General features: G+C 39.7%; 1 protein-coding gene across 1 annotated transcript in view; it reads right to left on the bottom strand.

Annotated features, from left to right (window-relative positions):
* The window catches only part of EML6 (EMAP like 6), a 318,760-nt gene that overhangs the window by 173,783 nt on the left and 127,281 nt on the right, over positions 1-17,696 (bottom strand). The window contains exons 2-3 of the mRNA XM_061210885.1: positions 6,519-6,678; positions 2,893-2,991 (exon numbers count right to left, since the gene is read on the bottom strand). Coding sequence (XP_061066868.1) covers positions 2,893-2,991; positions 6,519-6,678 — 259 coding nt within the window. The remainder of the gene's footprint in view (positions 1-2,892; positions 2,992-6,518; positions 6,679-17,696) is intronic.

The following is a 17,696-nucleotide window of genomic DNA, read 5'->3' as shown; positions in this document are numbered from 1 at the left end:
CCTAAAGATGCTATCAGAAAACTACTAGAGCTCATCAATAAATTTGGTAAACAAAAAATTTTTAACTTTGTATGGAAACACAAAAGACCCTGAATAGCCAAAGCAATCCTGAGAAAGAAAAACAGAGCTGGAGGAATTGGGCTCCCTGACCTCAGACTATACTACAAATCTGCAGTAATCAAAACAGTATGGTACTGGCACAAAAACAGGAATATAGATCAATGGAACAGGATAGAAAGTCCAGAAATAAACCACTGCACCTATGGTCAATTAATCTACAACAAAGGAAGCAAGAATATACAATGGAGAAAAGACAGTCTCTTCAATAAGTGGTGCTGGGAAAACTGGACAGCTACATGTAAAAGAATGAAATTAGAACACTCCCTAACACCATATGCAAAAATAAACTCAAAATGGGTTAAAGACCTAAATGTAAGACTGGATACTATAAAACTCTTAGAGGAAAACATAGGCAGAACACTCTCTGACATAAATCTCAGCAAGATCTTTTGGATCCACCTCCCAGAGTAATGAAAATAAAAACAAAAATAAACAAATGGGGGCTAATGAAACTTAAAAAGCTTTTGCACAGCAAAGGAAACCATAAACAAAAGGAAAAGACAACCCACAGAATGGGAGAAAATATTTGCAAAGGAAGCAACCAACAAGGGATTAATCCCAAAATATACAAATACCTCATGCAGCTCCATATCAAAAAACAAACAACCAAATAAAAAAAAATGGGCAGACGATCTAAATAGATAACTCTCTAAAGAAGACATACAGATGGCCAAAAAGCACATGAAAGGATGCTCAACATCACTAATTATTAGAGAAATGCAAATCAAAACTACAACGAGGTATCACCTCGCACAAGTCAGAATGGCCATCATGAAAAATTCTACAAACAATAAATGCTAGAGAGGGTGTGGAGAAAAGGGAACCCTCCCACACTGTTGGTGGGAATGTAAATTGGTACAAAAGAATGTAAATTGGTATAACCACTATGGAGAACAGCATGGAGGTTCCTTACACAACTAAAAATAGAACTACCATATGATCCAGCAATCCCACTCCTGGGCATATATCCAGACAAAACCATAATTCGAAATGATACATGCACTCCAATGTTCATTGCAGCACTATTTACAATAGCCAAGACATGGAAGTAACCTAAATGTCCATTAACAGAGGAATGGATAAAGAAGATGTGGTATAAGTACAATGGAATACTACTCAGCCATAAAAAAGAATGAAATAATGCCATTTGCAGCAACATGGATGGACCTAGAGATTACCATACCAAGTGATGTAAGTCAGACAGAGAAAGACAAACATCATATGGTATCACTTATATGTGGAACCTAAAAAAATGATACAAGTGAACTTATTTACAAAACAGAAACAGGCTCACAGCCTTCGAAAACAAACTTATGGTTACCATAGGGGAAAGGTGGGGGGGGGGGAATAAGTTATGAGTTTGGGATTAACATATACACACTACTATATATAAAATAGACCATCAACAAGGACCTACTGTATAGCACAGGGAACTATACTCAATATTGTATAATAACCTATATTGGAAAAGAATCTGAAAAAGAATGGATATATGTATATGTATAACTGAAGCACTTTGCTGTACACCTGAAACTAATATAACATTGTAAATCAACTATACTTTAATATAAAATAAAAATTATATTAAAAATAAATAAGTAAATAAAATTAATAAATTGAGAATAAATACTGATATAATTTAATGTAGGAAAAAAAACCCAAATGCAAGAATCACAAATATTTTCAACCTGTTCATTAAGTACTAAGTTAATACCAATTAAATAGCAGTAAGTTAATATCAATACCTGCGGGTAAAGCCCAAGCATCACTATACTCTGAAATCTGCCCAGGGGATTCTTATGTGTAGCCAGTGGTGGGAACCATTGCGCCAGAGGGGTGCCAGGCCTCTTCCAACACTAACGTTCCATTGCTGATCACTCCTGGACTTTCTGAGGACTTAATCCTCGAATACAATTTGCCCAAATGTTCAGTAAAAACTATGGGGGCCCCTTAAAACGAGAATTCTCCCTAGATGAATATGCCATTCATATAAAGAACTCTTTTAGAGTTCACACCAATCAAGAGGCAGTGAATTTACATTTAATTAGGGCCTCATTCTTCATGGAGTTATACTTTGCAGAGATACAGAACAACTAGGAATCAATGTAAGACAGTCATGCAAATTCATTTTTTTACAACTAGAAAATCAAGACAATAAAATAGCCAAATTATTTTAATTATTCCAGCCACTGGAGAAATAGATTTCTGACCAGCTAATGCACATGCCTGCTTCCTACCCCATCTTGCCAGCTATGGCTACATGGAATTATCATCTACGATCACAATGACTTCAATATGAATGGTAAGCAGGCCACAATTTATATTCCAGTTTCTTGAATATAACAAAGAATCACACAGTTGTCATTACATTCATTTGAAATTCAAATGCATACACTTGTAAACATATCTTGTGAATATTATTTTCTAACAACTATTTCCATTTCTAAATGAATACACCTAAACAGTGCATATAATTTCAAATTCAATTCTATTTTTATTTTATGAAGCTAAATGCCAGTATCAAAAATTTGTTTTGCCTATGAATAACAGTAACAATTTAAATAAAGCATCTGATCACCAGAAGAGATCATGCCGACATAGCTACTAATCATAAATTAATTTTTATGAACAGTAAGATTTTAAGTTGCATATGGAGGGAAAATCTACACTTGAAAATTTTATTTTAAAAAATACTACAACTCTGAGAAGCTACATCACAGTTCCCCCACAGTAATGAAACCTGCATGGCTTGATCCAACAAGGTCTTCTTACCCGGTCAGAGTGGCCAGTGGCTGAGGCCAGAAGTTTTCCCTTCCTCCAGTCCCAAATGCAGACTGTGTTTTTGGCATCCAATCCCACAGAGGCTAAACGCTAAGAATAAGAACAATAATTTAATACCAGAAAATGATGGGAAAACTTCCTATTATCCATTCTGTCTTTCGATAAATAGTTCTTATTACCTACTATGGGCCAAGTATTGAATTTCTTGTGAAAAAAATGATTTCTCAAAATCCATCTTAAACCCAAAACTAAACATATCACAGTAGATATTATTCCATTAGCATATACTAAAATTTCGACGACCTAAAACCTACAACCAATTTGTCCTTTTTAAACATAGGAAACATGCAAAATCTCATGAAGTCTCTGATTAATCAGTGGAAATCATAGGAACAGAACTAGAAGGCAGGATTTAAATTTTCAAATTTAAGATCTTAATACGGTTTTAAGAGCATCTAGGATTCTGTAGTCTAAAAGCCTCACCAAACTGTTAAAATGAAAGGGTTTGACAAACTCATGGAGAAGAAATCCCATAAATGAACATTATCTTCATTCTTCTTAATTTTCATAATTTCACAAACATTTGGAGTGACCACAGAAGGATACATAATTTTAGTAAAAGTACTCTGGTACTTCATCTCCCAGTCTAAATTCACTGGATTCAGATCAGACCTTGTCCTCAAAGGGAAAAAAAATCCCACACCTGAGTATATACAAAATTAATAGGGTCAAGACACATATCAGGGACACCAAAATCAGAGCTTCTAGCAGCATAGAAACAGCACTATGTAATAGAGAGAGGTCTGGGCTGGGAGTAGGTAGATTTGGCTTCCCTTTTGACTTCATGATTAGCCAGACATAAGGCCTTAGAAAATTAAACTCCTTAAATTTCAATTTTTTCAACTGTAAAATGAGTGTAAAATATTTTTTCTGTCTACAAAGTAGTATTGTTGTACGGATCAGTGAAATAATGTAAGTCAAAAGGTTTTAAAAACATCACTATCCAAGTATAACAGTATGTGAGCTTATGTATTTCACTGTGTGTGTGTGTACGTGCATATATACGCAATGATAGACAGCCATATATGGCTAAATGTATACATGTACTGTTATGCAGAGATTATTCAGGTTTCTTCACTAAAGGTAGCTTCCATTAGGAATATTTAGTATAAAAAATATATAGTTGGAGGTTTTAAAATAGGTGCTTAATGAAAGGAGGTCTTTGCTGTAATTTTCAATTGAGAGTTCCAGTAATGGAAATGATTATAAGACATGGTTATATTTTTATCTATATATGAAAATTTGAAGTGGGTGAATTCCATTCAGCTTATTTTTTTCTTTTCTCTTTACTTAAACAGAAAAAGCAGTTAACATAAACATGGGCACTAAAGTAAAACCCACATAAGAAATGTGAAGAAGATTGAGAAAAAGCCAAAAGAAATCTATTCTGTTCATTTGCAGTGACAGGCCCTATCGCTACCTGAAAAGCATTTCAATTGCCTTTTGATGCTTGTGAGGTGATGGTCCATTAGTCATTTTCTAAATATCACTCGATTCCAGTGAACTCTGTCCAGGGAAAAAGGCAGATCTGAAGCAATAGGCATCAACAAGCCACGAAATCCATCACAGCAAACAAATAGGAGGTTATTTTTCTCAACTGACAGTTGTGAAAGTACCATGCAGTCCATCCCTGTCTCTACCTTTAAAATGGAACCTAAAAAAATAGCTAGGATTCTAACACAAAATAACATGAACAAAGAACTAAAAGTTACAGCTGGATTTCCCCCTGCTACATTACATTTTTCTTGTGATTTTGATAAAGAATGTTTGCTAGAACATTGATAAAGAATGTTTGCTAGAATTTTGATAAACGTTTGCTAGAAAAGCAAAATGAGATTAGAGAATGTGCATGTAAGTTCACATCAAAGCATTCATTTACACTTGTACGTACATATGCATCCTGACACATTCATTCAGTTTAGTCAGGAAGTCAATAACTGCAAATCTGAATAAATGTCACTATCTAGCTATTTCTCTTTAGACCTGGATATACAATAGAACTTATGCATTATCCTGACTAAACTGGACAAGATTATAGAGTAGTTAAATCAAAAACATATATACCAGGGGTCCACATATGTATTGAATCTAATTCTGGAAAGAAAAATGAATAGAATGATCACTACTCTCTCAAAATAGCAGAAAACACAAAGTAAATCTTAACTGTTTAAAAAGTGACCCAAACCAGGTCAAGTCCTATCTGAACTATCTGCAAACTCTCAGTTTGGTCAATCTTCTATGAATAATTTCACAGGTCTTTCCACAATATGGACTTCGAGAAGTAACTCTAAAATTTACAAAAAAATAGACTGAAGGAACTAACTGGCATTAATACAAGAGTGAAAGAGACAGAGGAAGGGCGTCATAGGAATGTGGAGAAGGCTAGGAAGAAAAGGCACGGCCTTCGTGAGGAGGTGAATGCAGGGGGAGCCAGGAATGAGGCCTCTATGCTTCCACTCCCTTCTCTTTCACATCTTTTAAAAATTGAGATAGAATTGGTATCTATAACACATTAACAAATCTTTTCTATCAAGTGTTGCTGGAAGTCCACAGAAAGAGAGACACTTTGTTGGAGGGGGAGACTGGGAGGGCTTCATGAAGACCTATGAAGTGTCTTGGAAGAATGAGTCACTTTAAGGGGCAAACAGGGTGAGCAGGGCACTGGAGGTGAAGAGGGCAGCATGAGAAAGTGGAGGTGCCAAAGTACCTGGTCTGGTAGAGGAATCTCACTGACTTGTCCAACTTGACTGCAAGGGAATAGTGAAGAGAAGGCTAGAAAAGTTGGTCAGCCTAGAATGCCCAGCCACAAAGTGTGGACTTCATTCAGGGGGTGCTCCAAGCTTCTGTTGTTTCTAAACAACGTTCTGACACTTTTTTCAGTTGGTGAAATGCATTAGCAAGAAATTGACTGTGTGAAGACCAGTTAAGAGGTTACTTAAACTGTCAGGCATGACACAGATTTGGAACTTAAAGGATGGTGGCAGGGAGAATGGGAAGGAGAGAATGAATGTCAGAGTCACTGTAAAGAAACAAATAAATACACATGGATCAGTGACTGCTTGAATTGAGGTGAGTGGGTAGGGGAAAGGAGTTAGAAGTCACCTCAAGGTTAAAGAATCAAATAGAATCTTCTCAATGAATTATTAGGAGGTGATGTTATCTTCTGAAAGCAAGGGGAATCAAGGAGATACTCAGGGCTTGAGGTCAGTGAAAAAGGTTCGGTCCAACCCTCATTCCAAATAGGAAGTTAACAATGGAAGACAAAGTAGAATCACTGAGTCACTATGAACCCAATCAACATGAAGTTCACAACTTCCTTTCTGGAGGCTTTTTAACCTAATAGTGAGACTGGGGGAACCAAAATTGGGTCCTATCCAGAGCTGGACGTCAGTACCATGAGTGTGGAAAAGGACCAAACACATGAGGATTCTAAGAGGCTGACAAGGGGAGGTAGGGAGGGTTGATAGACCTTCTGAGCCTATACGCTATGTGCATTATAATTCTAGGTGACTTGTGAGAAGTCATTAAACAAAAAGAAAATGCAAAGAGATACATACCTGTCCATCCGAGTCGAAAGCCAGGCAGGCGACTCCATGTGTATGGACATCTTTAAGAATAGACACAGTCTGGACATTATAGGAGTCCCATATACATATATATGGCTCCTTCCCAACTTGGCCAGTTGCAACAAGGGTTTTATCTGGGTGTAAGGCAAGGCTGAAAAAGAAAAAGGCCTCTTTCACATCTTCCTATTGAACAAAGTTAAGAAAAACACTGATCATCTTTTATCCACATTTCTCATTTTAATCATCTAACAAGATAATCCCAAGAGAAAGAGTCCAAACTGTCCCCAAAGTAATGAATTAGCTGATTGGTCTAATAGAAATGTTCAACTTTGGCAAAGAGAGGCTTAGCACAGTTTAACAATAATTTCATCTCATCTTACCTGCTTGGTAACCTTGAAAATCAGACAACTGTTATAATTCTATGTTCTATAATTGCCTTATGTTATGGTATTTACTTACTGTACTCAGCTTTCAAATTAACTTTTGACTTTAAATTGGAAAAAAAAATGCTGTTGCCAGGAGAAAGTGCACTTCTCAGAATTAATTAAACCTGCTTGCAGAAGCTCTGGATACCACCCTCATTAGGATTTCAAAGCATGGAGGGGGTCTCAGAGTCAAGTGCTGTTTCTGTATCTGCTGCCATAGATTATGTATTTTAAATGAAAATTTCTATTTTACACAAATCACTGTGACACTAAGAGAACCGCAAATTACTATGCCTGTGGTTTGTGTAGAATTTTTCCTACATCTGTAGTCCAATAAAAATAAAACTGTCAAATACCAACTAGAATTTCAAGGAATCTGTAGCAGTTAAGAGGGAGAAATGTAATCATTATTACTCCTAGATGAGAAATCACTTGAACTTTTTAAATTCGTTGTGTAAAGAAGTTGTGCCTTTCTAAAAACAGGTGTTGGGAATTAAACGAAAGACCTATATAAAAAACAGGCAGATGACTGTTTACACAATAAACAAAAGTAGAATTTTTTTTTCCTTTTCAATTTTCAGCTTGATTTTGATAAGAATATATGCTCTGGAATCAGACACCTGGATTTGCACATTGGCTGCCCCTCACTATCTCTAGTTCCTTGGACATATTACTTGATCTCTTTTGCCCTCAGGTTCCTCATCTATAAGATGAAGATAATATATGAAAATAGATGATATAATGAATATAGAGCATTTAGCACAGAGTAAGCACTCAAGTTTCATTATCATCATTGTTTGTGTAACTGGCAACAGAAAGATACAACCAACATAGGCATGTCTCTGTGGATACGGGTGTTCCTTTCAGAAACAAACTACTTTCTGCTTCTCCCTTGGCTCCATGTGTGCCCCGGCCCCCAATTCTGCAACCACCAAGCCCCACACTCTGTTCTGGTGTCTCTCATCCCACTGTGCTCACTTCCTGGGTCTCCCACCAAACCTAGTACCATCTTTTGCACAGGACCCCGAGTGTTGCCTCCCTTTCCTTACCGTTGGCCCTCCCAGGCCCTTGTACCCTGGCGCCGGGGTGCGGCTGGCCTTCCGAGGAGCTCCCAGTGCCCCCATCCACAGGTCTTCAGTCCCCGTGATGCCTCCTAAGCTGGAGGTCGGCTCCACTTGCACTCTCCCTACGAGGCTGGGCTGGATACTTCATCGAGTTTTGGTTTTTCCTTTTTCTTTGTAAGCAGAGGGTGGAGTTGGAGCTGCCTGGAGGGTGAGCTTTGTGGTTTTGGCTGCAGAGTTGCGGGGGGGAGTGTGGAGTGTGGGTCCAAATGGAGGAGGAGGAAGAGGATGAGTTGGGAGTGCTAACCTTTGGGGCGTCTCAGAGGAATCAAGCCCAGGCGCTTCTGCCGCCACCGCCCTTCCAAGAAGCAGCCCCATCTCACGGGATCTCGGGAGTTCTGCGGAGGCAGAGGCTTCCTGGGATGAGAAACACCTGCGTGCTCCAGGTGCCAGTGAGGACGCTCCAGTCAGAAAGTAGTTTGGCTCACACCACCAATCAAGCAAATTTCAATCTGCCTCACCTGCCCTCCCCCCACCCCCTATCCCCTACTCCCCACTGCCAGCCATAGTCACAGGGCACTCTCCCCAGGGGCCTGGCCAGGTGCTGGGGACCAGGCTCTGGCCCAAAGGCTGTGCAGGGGGGAGGCTGCCCAAGTTCAGAACTTGGGAGTGAAATGCACGCAGGTGGGCCGAAAGTCTATCACCTTTCAGGAAGAGGAAGGACAAATCCACTATCTGCCATGGTCCAAGGCTGCAGCAACCCTTATGCACCATGTCACTGCACATCCTCGGGGGCCAGTTGTTCCTCCTGGCAGCAGCGAGACCATGAATTCACTCCAGGAGACCATGGCTGCCTTTTCCTCAAGCCTTTCCCCTGCAGCACCACCTCAGGCATTGCTCTCCCTTTCTGACCCAGTCCAACTGCTGCACCCTGCGATGGGGGAGCCGGCCTCTCCAGGCAAGCCCCTCCATCAGGAAATATGCTCCTCTTTCGAACTCTGTCAGGGAGTCTATGGGCCTGGGCCGGGCCTGGTCTGGACGGGGGAGTGTGGGGTTTCCCGGGAAGGCAAACAAGGTGCAGGTGATTTCCTGGCTTCAGCTGTGATGGGAGTGAATGAGGGTCCTGATGGAGGGGAAGGGAGGAGAGTATGGGCTGGGATGAGAAACACCTGGGTGCCCCGAGTCTGAGTTGGCCATCTTAGTACTTGCTGGAAAATATATCCTCTGGGATCATTATGAGGAGTAATATAAAAAGAAAACACACATAAAAGGGTAGTTTTTTCACAATAGGTGACTGTTAGAGGCTTTAAAACATTTTAAGCTTGTAGAACACTTTAGCATTCAGAGTTGGTGAGAGAAGACCAGTAAAGTATAAAAGTACCCTCTCAATATCAGTTTTGCTGGGATACCTCTGGTCCTTGATAGTTTCTAGATGTCCTAGAAAATTGCAAGTAGATTATGGAGTGTCATACTTGTTTCACTAAAATAGTGGATGGAAGCAGTCTATGAAAACCCTATGACAATTTGGTATATTTTAGTTCATTCATTCAACAAATTATTTAAGGACCTATGAAATGTCAGGTGGTGCCATAGATAACAGAAACAGAAAATACACTGCCCCTCTTTCAAGAAGCCCACCTTAAAAGGAAGGACAGACACGTAAAATAATAACGGGCAGGCCAGGGCAGCCTTGAAAGCCCTTTTAATCGGGCCAGAAAGTTAGGGCACCACTGACAGTCATGAGCAGGATACAACATAAATAGTTTCACATGTCAGGAAGGTCACCCTAGTAGCAGTGAGGAACAGTGGGAAGAACAGATGGGCGAGGGCTGTTAGGAGAGGAAGCAGAGAGGCCAGAGACTAGGTGAGAGAGTGAGGTAAGACAGGGGCAGAGAGGATGGAGAGGAAGAGTCAAAAGATGTAAGGGAAAGAGAGCAAGAGAGAGACAGGGTGAGGGTGTTTGAGGCTAAGGAAAAGCTTGAACATGTCAAACCTCACAGTTTTTTGCTTAGGCAACTGGGTTGATAAATCACAGAGCTTGGCAGCATTAGAGTTTGAAGCCTGATCCTGGGAAAAAGATGGCCTTAACTCGACCTTAGTCTCCACTGAAGAGACTCCCCAGGTTACACCACACCTGAAGTCCCAAGAGCTATGAAGAAGAGTATTTGATTAGACTGTCTGTTCCATGAGGGCAAGGGCTGTTTCTATCACTCTACATGGTCCTGGAACATCGTGGCAGAGTAAGCATTAACAAGGTGCTTGTGAGAGGAATGCTGGACATCGAGAGATGAGAAGGGAGGATGCCCAGAGCGTCACCACGCTGCTCTCCCATCCCATGCCTCGGGCCTCCTCCCTTGGGAACAAACAGATGTCAGAAACTGAGCTGGAAAAGATAAAAGTCAGAACAGCTGAACATTTTGAAAATGACAAAAATAACATTTCTTGGTTGAAGGAAGCCATGTGGCTGACAGGGTCTTGGTGCTCCGGCCAGGTGTCAGGCCTGTGCCTCTGAGGTGGGAGAGCTGAGTTCTGCACATTGGTCCACCAGAGACCTCCCAGCTCCAGGTAATACCAAACGGTGAAAGCTCTCCCAGAGATCTCCATCTCAACGCTAAGACCCACCTCCACTGAACGACCAGCAAGCTACAGTGCTGGACACCCTATGCCAAACAACTAGCAAGACAGGAAAACAACCCCATCCATTAGCAGAGAGGCTGCCTAAAATCATGATAAGGTCACAGACCCCCAAAACACACCACCAGACGTGGACCTGCCCACCAGAAAGACAAGATACAGCCTCATCTACCAGAAAACAGGCACCATGCCCCTCCATCAGGAAGCCTACACAGCCCACTGAACCAACCTTAGCCACTGGGGGCAGACACCAAAAACAACGGGAACTACGAACCTGCAGCCTGCAAAAAGGAGACCCCAAACACAATAAGTTAAGCAAAATGAGAAGACAGAGAAACACACAGTGGATGAAGGAGCAAGGTAAAAGCCCACCAGACCAAACAAATGAAGAGGAAATAGGCAGTCTACCTGAAAAAGAATTCAGAGTAATGATACTAAAGATGATCCAAACTCTTGGAAATAGAATGGAGAAAATATAAAAAATTTTTAACAAGGACCCAGAAGAACTAAAGAGCAAACAAACAATGATGAACAACACAATAAATGAAATTTAAAATTCTCTAGAAGGAAACAATAGCAGAATAACTGAGGCAGAAGAATGGGTAAGTGACCTGGAAGATAAAATACTGGAAATAACTACCACAGAGCAGAATAAAGAAAAAAAAATGAAAAGAATTGAGGACAATCTCAGAGACCTCTGGGACAACATTTAACACACCAACATTCGAATTATAGGGGTCCCAGAAGAAGAAGAGAAAAAGAAAGGGACTGAGAAAATATTTGAAGAGATTATAGTTGAAAATTTCCTTAATATGGGAAAGGAAATAGTCAATCAAGTCCAGGAAGCACAGAGAGTCCCATACAGAATAAAACCAAGGAGAAACATGCCAAGACACATATTAATCAAACTATCAAAAATTAAATACAAAGAAAAAATATTAAAAGCAGCAAGGGAAAAAAACCAAATAACCTTATGGGGATTCCCCTGTATGTTAACAGCTGATCTTTCAGCAGAAACTCTGCAAGCTGGAAGAGAGTGGCAGGACACATTTAAAGTGATGAAAGGGTAAAACCTACAACCAAGATTACTCTACCCAGCAAGGAACTCATTCAGATTTGACAGAGAAATTAAAAGCTTTACAGACAAGCAAAAGCTAAGAGAATTCAGCACAACCAAACCAGCTTTACAACAAATGCTAAAGGAACTTCTCTAGGCAGGACACACAAGAGAAGGAAAAGACCTACAATAACAAACCCAAAACAATTAAGAAAATGGTAATAGGAACATACACATATATCAATAATTACCTTAAATGTAAATGGATTAACTGCTCCAACCAAAAGACATAGACTGGCTGAATGGATACAAAAACGAGACTCATATATATATGCTGTCTACAAGAGACCCATTTCAGACCTAGGGACACATACAGACTGAAACTGGGGGGATGGAAAAGGTGTTCCATGCAAATGGGAATCAAAAGAAAGCTGGAGTAGCAGTTCTCATATCAGACAAAATAGATTTTAAAATAAAGAATGTTACAAGAGACAAGGAAGGACACTACATAATGATCAAGGGATCAATCCAAGAAGAAGATACAACAATTATAAATATATATGTACCCAACATGGGAACACCTCAATACATAAGGCAACTGCTAACAGCTATAAAAGAGGAAATCGACAGTAACACAATAATAGCAGGGGACTTTAACACCTCACTTACACCAATGGAGATCATCCAGAGAGAAACTTAATAAGGAAACAGAAGCTTTAAATGACACAATAGACCAGATAGATTTAATTGACATTTATAGGACATTCCATCCAAAACAACAGAATACACTTTCTTCTCAAGTGCTCATGCAACATGCTTCAGGACAGATCATATCTTGGGTCACAAATCAAGCCTTGGTAAATTTAAGAAAATTGAAATCATATCAAGTATCTTTTCTGACCACAACACTATGAGACTAGATATCAATTACAGGAAAAAATCCGTAAAAAATACAAGCACATGGAGGCCAAACAATACACTACTAAATAACCAAGAGCTCACTGAAGAAATCAAAGAGGAAATCAAAAAATACCTGGAAACAAATGACAATGAAAACACGACAACCCAAAACCTATGGGATGCAGCAAAAGCAGTTCTAAGTTTACAGCAATACATTCCTACCTCAAGAAACAAGAAACGTCTCAAATAAACAACCTGACCTTACACCTAAGGCAATTAGAGAAAGAAGAACAAAAAACCCCCAAAGTTAGCAGAAGGAAAGAAATCATAAAGATCAGATCAGAAATAAATGAAAAAGAAATGAAGGAAACAAGAGCAAAGATCAATAAAACTAAAAGCTGGTTCTTTGAGAAGATAAACAAAATTGATAAACCATTAGCCAGACTCATCCAGAAAAAAAGGGAGAAGACACAAATCAATAGAATTAGAAATGAAAAAGGAGAAGTAACAACTGACACTGCAGAAACACAAAGGATCATAAGCGATTACTACAAGCAACTATGTGCCAATAAAATGGACAACCCGGAAGATGGACAAATTCTTAGAAAAGCACAACCTTCTGAGACTGAACCAGGAAGAAATAGAAAATATAAACAGACCAATCACAAGCACTGAAATTGAGACTGTGATTAAAAATCTTCCAAAAAACAAAAGCCCAGGACCAGATAGCTTCACAGGCGAATTCTACCAAACATTTAGAGAAGAGCTAACACCTATCCTTCACAAACTCTTCCAGAATATAGCAGAGAGAGGAACACTCCCAAAGTCATTCTACAAGGCCAACATCCCCCTGATACCAAAACCAGACAAAGATGTCACAAAGAAAGAAAACTACAGGCCAGTATCACTGATGAACATAGATGCAAAAATCCTCAACAGAATACTAGCAAACAGAATCCAACAGCACATTAAAAGGATCATACACCATGATCAAGTGGGGTTTATCCCAGGAATGCAAGGATTCTTCAATATTCGCAAATCAATCAATGTGATACACCATATTAACAAATTGAAGGAGAAAAACCATATGATCATCTCAATAGATGCAGAAAAGGCTTTCAACAAAATTCAACACCCATTTATGATAAAAACCCTCCAGAAAGTAGGCATAGAGGGAACTTGCCTCAACATAATAAAGGCCATATATGACAAACCCACAGCCAACATCGTTCTCAATGGTGAAAAACTGAAAGCATTTCCTCTAAGATCAGGAACAAGAAAAGGTTATCCACTCTCACCACTATTATTCAATATAGTTTTGGAATTTTTAGCCACAGCAATCAGAGAAGAAAAAGAAATAAAAGGAATCCAAATCAGAAAAGAAGAAGTAAAGCTGTCACTGTTTGCAGATGACATGATATTATACACAGACAATCCTAAAGATGCTACCAGAAAACTACTAGAGCTAATCAATGAATATGGTAAAGTAGCAGGATACAAAATTAATGCACAGAAATCTCTTGCATTCCTATATACTAATGATGAAAAATCTGAACGAGAAATTAAGGAAACCCTCCCATTTAACACTGCAACAAAAAGAATAAAATACATAGGAATAAACCTACCTAAGGAGACAAAAGACCTGTATGCAGAAAACTATAAGACACTGATGAAAGAAATTAAAGATGATACAAACAGATGGAGAGATATACCATGTTCTTGGATTGGAAGAATCAATACTGTGAAAATGACTGTACTACCCAAAGCAATCTACAGATTCAATGCAATCCCTTACAAACTGCCAATGGCATTTTTCACAGAACCAGAACAAAAAATTTCACAATTTGTATGGAAATACAAAAGACCCCAAAGAGTCAAAGCAATCTTGAGAAAGAAAAATGGAGCTGGAAGAATCAGGCTCCCGGACTTCAGACTATACTACAAAGCTACAGTAATCAAGACAGTATGGTACTGGCACAAAAACAGATTATAGATCAATGGAACAGGACAGAAAGCCCAGAGATAAACCCATGTACATATGGTCACCTTATTTTTGATAAAGGAGGCAAGAATATACAATGGAGAAAAGACAGCCTCTTCAATAAGTGGTGCTGAGACAACTGGACAGCTACATGTAAAAGAATGAAATTTGAACACTTCCTGACACCATACACAAAAATAAACTCAAAATGGATTAAAGACCTAAATGTAAGGCCAGACACTATCAAACTCAGAGGAAAACATAGGCAGAACACTCTATGACATAAATCACAGCAAGATCCTTTTTGACCCTCCTCCTAGAGAAATGGAAATAAAAACAAAAATAAACAAATGGGACCTAATGAAACTTAAAAGCCTTTGCACAGCAAAGGAAACCATAAACAAGACAAAAAGACAACCCTCAGAATGGGAGACAAGATTTGCAAATGAAGCAACGCACAAAGGATTAATCTTCAAAATTTACAGGCAGCTCATGCAGCTCAATATCAAAATAAAAACAACCCAATCCAAAAATGAGCAGAAGACCTAAATAGACATTTCTTCAAAGAAGATGTACAGATTGCCAACAAACACATGAAAGGATGCTCAACATCACTAATCATTAGAGAAATGCAAATTAAAAGTACAATGAGGTATCACCTCACACCAGTCAGAATGGCCATCATCAAAAAATGTACAAACAATAAATGCTGCGGCTTCCCTGGTGGCGCAGTGGTTGAGAATCTGCCTGCCAATGCAGGGGACATGGGTTCGAGCCCTGGTCTGGGAAGATCCCACATGCCGCAGAACAACTAGGCCCGTGAGCCACAATTACTGAGCCTGCGCGTCTGGAGCCTGTGCTCCGCAACAAGAGAGGCCACGATAGTGAGAGGCCCGCGCACGGCGATGAAGAGTGGCCCCCGCTTGCCGCAACTGGAGAAAGCCCTCGCACAGAAACGAAGACCCAACACAACCAAAAATAAATAAATAAATAAATTTTTTAAAAAAATTAAAAATTAAAAAAAAATGCTGGAGAGGGTGTGGAGAAAAGGGAACCCTCTTGCACTGTTGGTGGGAATGTAAATTGATACAGCCACTATGGAGAACAGTATGGAGGTTCCTTTAAAAACTAAAAACAGAACTACTATACGACCCAGCAATCCCACTACTGGGCATATACCCTGAGAAAACCATAATTCAAAAAGAGTCATGTACCACAATATTCATTGCAGCTCTATTTACAATAGCTAGGATATGGAAGCAACCTAAGTGTCCATCAACAGATGAATGGATGAAGAAGATGTGGCACATATATACAATGGAATATTACTCAGCCATAAAAAGAAATGAAATTGAGTTATTTGTAGTGAGGTTGATGGACCTAGAGTTTGTCATACAGAGTCAAGTAAGTCAGAAAGAGAAATACAAATACCATATGCTAACACATATATATGGAATCTAAAAAAAAAAAAGTGGTTCTGAAGAACCTAGGGACAGGACAGGAATAAAGACACAGACGTAGAGAGTGGACTTAAGGACACGGGGAGGGGGAAGGGTAAGCTGGGACGTAGTGAGAGAGTGGCATGGACATATACACACTACCAAATGTAAAATAGATAGCTAGTGGGAAGCAGCTGCATGGCACAGTGAGATCAGCTCGGTGCTTTGTGACCACCTAGAGGGGTGGGATAGGGAGGGTGGGAGGGAGACACAAGAGGGAGGAGATATGGGGATGTATGTATATGTATAGCTGATTCACTTTGTTATAAAGCAGAAACTAACACACAGTAAAGTAATTATACTCCAATAAAGATGTTAAAAAACAAACAAACAAGGTGCTCGCTGAAGAGGGAGTGAAGGAGGCCAATGGTCATGGCTGCCGTATTGCCTCTCCCTCCTGCTACAGGCACAGGTTCTACCCAGGAACTGGAAAATAAACAGGAGTGAGCATATTTCCCCTAGATGCTGAGAGACACTTTCAAGAGACACAAATGAAACTCTTTTGCTGTGATTACAGCTTCTAATTAAAATGCTTGAGAGACTTGGTAAATTTCTGGGGTTCTAAAAAACGAAGAATAAAAACATTGCTATTCCAGGCAATTGTTCTAACTATAATTTCATGATTCCTGACTTTTCTCATTCCTTGAATGAGGGGGGAAATGAAAAAAATACTTTCAACAAATCTTTAGAGAGGCCTTCAAAATATTTTATCAGTGTATGTTACTCAATTATCAGTGTGACCCCAAAACATCCCATTATGGATTTGAAATATTTTTACTCTGGTTTTTATCGTCCTTTTCATTCATCTTAAGCACATAAATTTATCACATTTATTAAAATGTCCATACTGGATTTTCCCCCCAGAAGTTTCTTTAACACTGTTCTTTAAACCATCTTTTCCCAGCCCATGATATCCCATTTATCTAAGTTCCTCCTTTACCATTTGAATATATTAACAAAATTATCCTTTTCTCCTTTTATAAGCCAAGTCTCTGACCTCGCTTCTCTGGCTTGCATGCAACAATGCAATGACTCATAATGTTCCTATTTATCCACGTCCATGGCAAGAATAAGGGCAAACAGACAACCACCTCTGCTCACTTTGCCATTTTCCCATCAGCTTCCCAGAAACTTCACTCTTTCCACCTGGGTAATAGAATGACAGCATCCGTGTATCTTTTAGAGCAGAGCCAAGTGGCGTTTACTTTTGTTTTAAATATGTCATATCATTCAACAGCAGTTTTTTTCTTTTGGGTTTATTTATTTATTTATTTATGGCTGTGTTGGGTCTTCGTTTCCGTGCGAGGGCTTTCTCTAGCTGCGGCAAGCGGGGGCCACTCTTCATCGCGGTCCGCGGGCCTCTAATCATCGCGGCCCCTCTTGTTGCGGTGCACAGGCTCCAGACGCGCAGGCTCAGCAATTGTGGCTCACGGGCCTAGTTGCTCCGCGGCATGTGGGATCCTCCCAGACCAGGGCTCGAACCCGCGTCCCCTGCATCGGCAGGCAGACTCTCAACCACTGCGCCACCAGGGAAGCCCTCAACAGCAGTTTTTTAATCCCCGTAAGAAAGCAGGGGAAAACCCCAGCAACATTAATCACTGGATTTGCACAT

The sequence above is a fragment of the Eubalaena glacialis genome, chromosome 14 (assembly GCF_028564815.1).
Source record: "Eubalaena glacialis isolate mEubGla1 chromosome 14, mEubGla1.1.hap2.+ XY, whole genome shotgun sequence".
Classification (NCBI taxonomy): domain Eukaryota; kingdom Metazoa; phylum Chordata; class Mammalia; order Artiodactyla; family Balaenidae; genus Eubalaena; species Eubalaena glacialis.
Note: the sequence above shows the minus strand (reverse complement) of the source record. Positions and strands in the feature narration are given on the sequence as shown.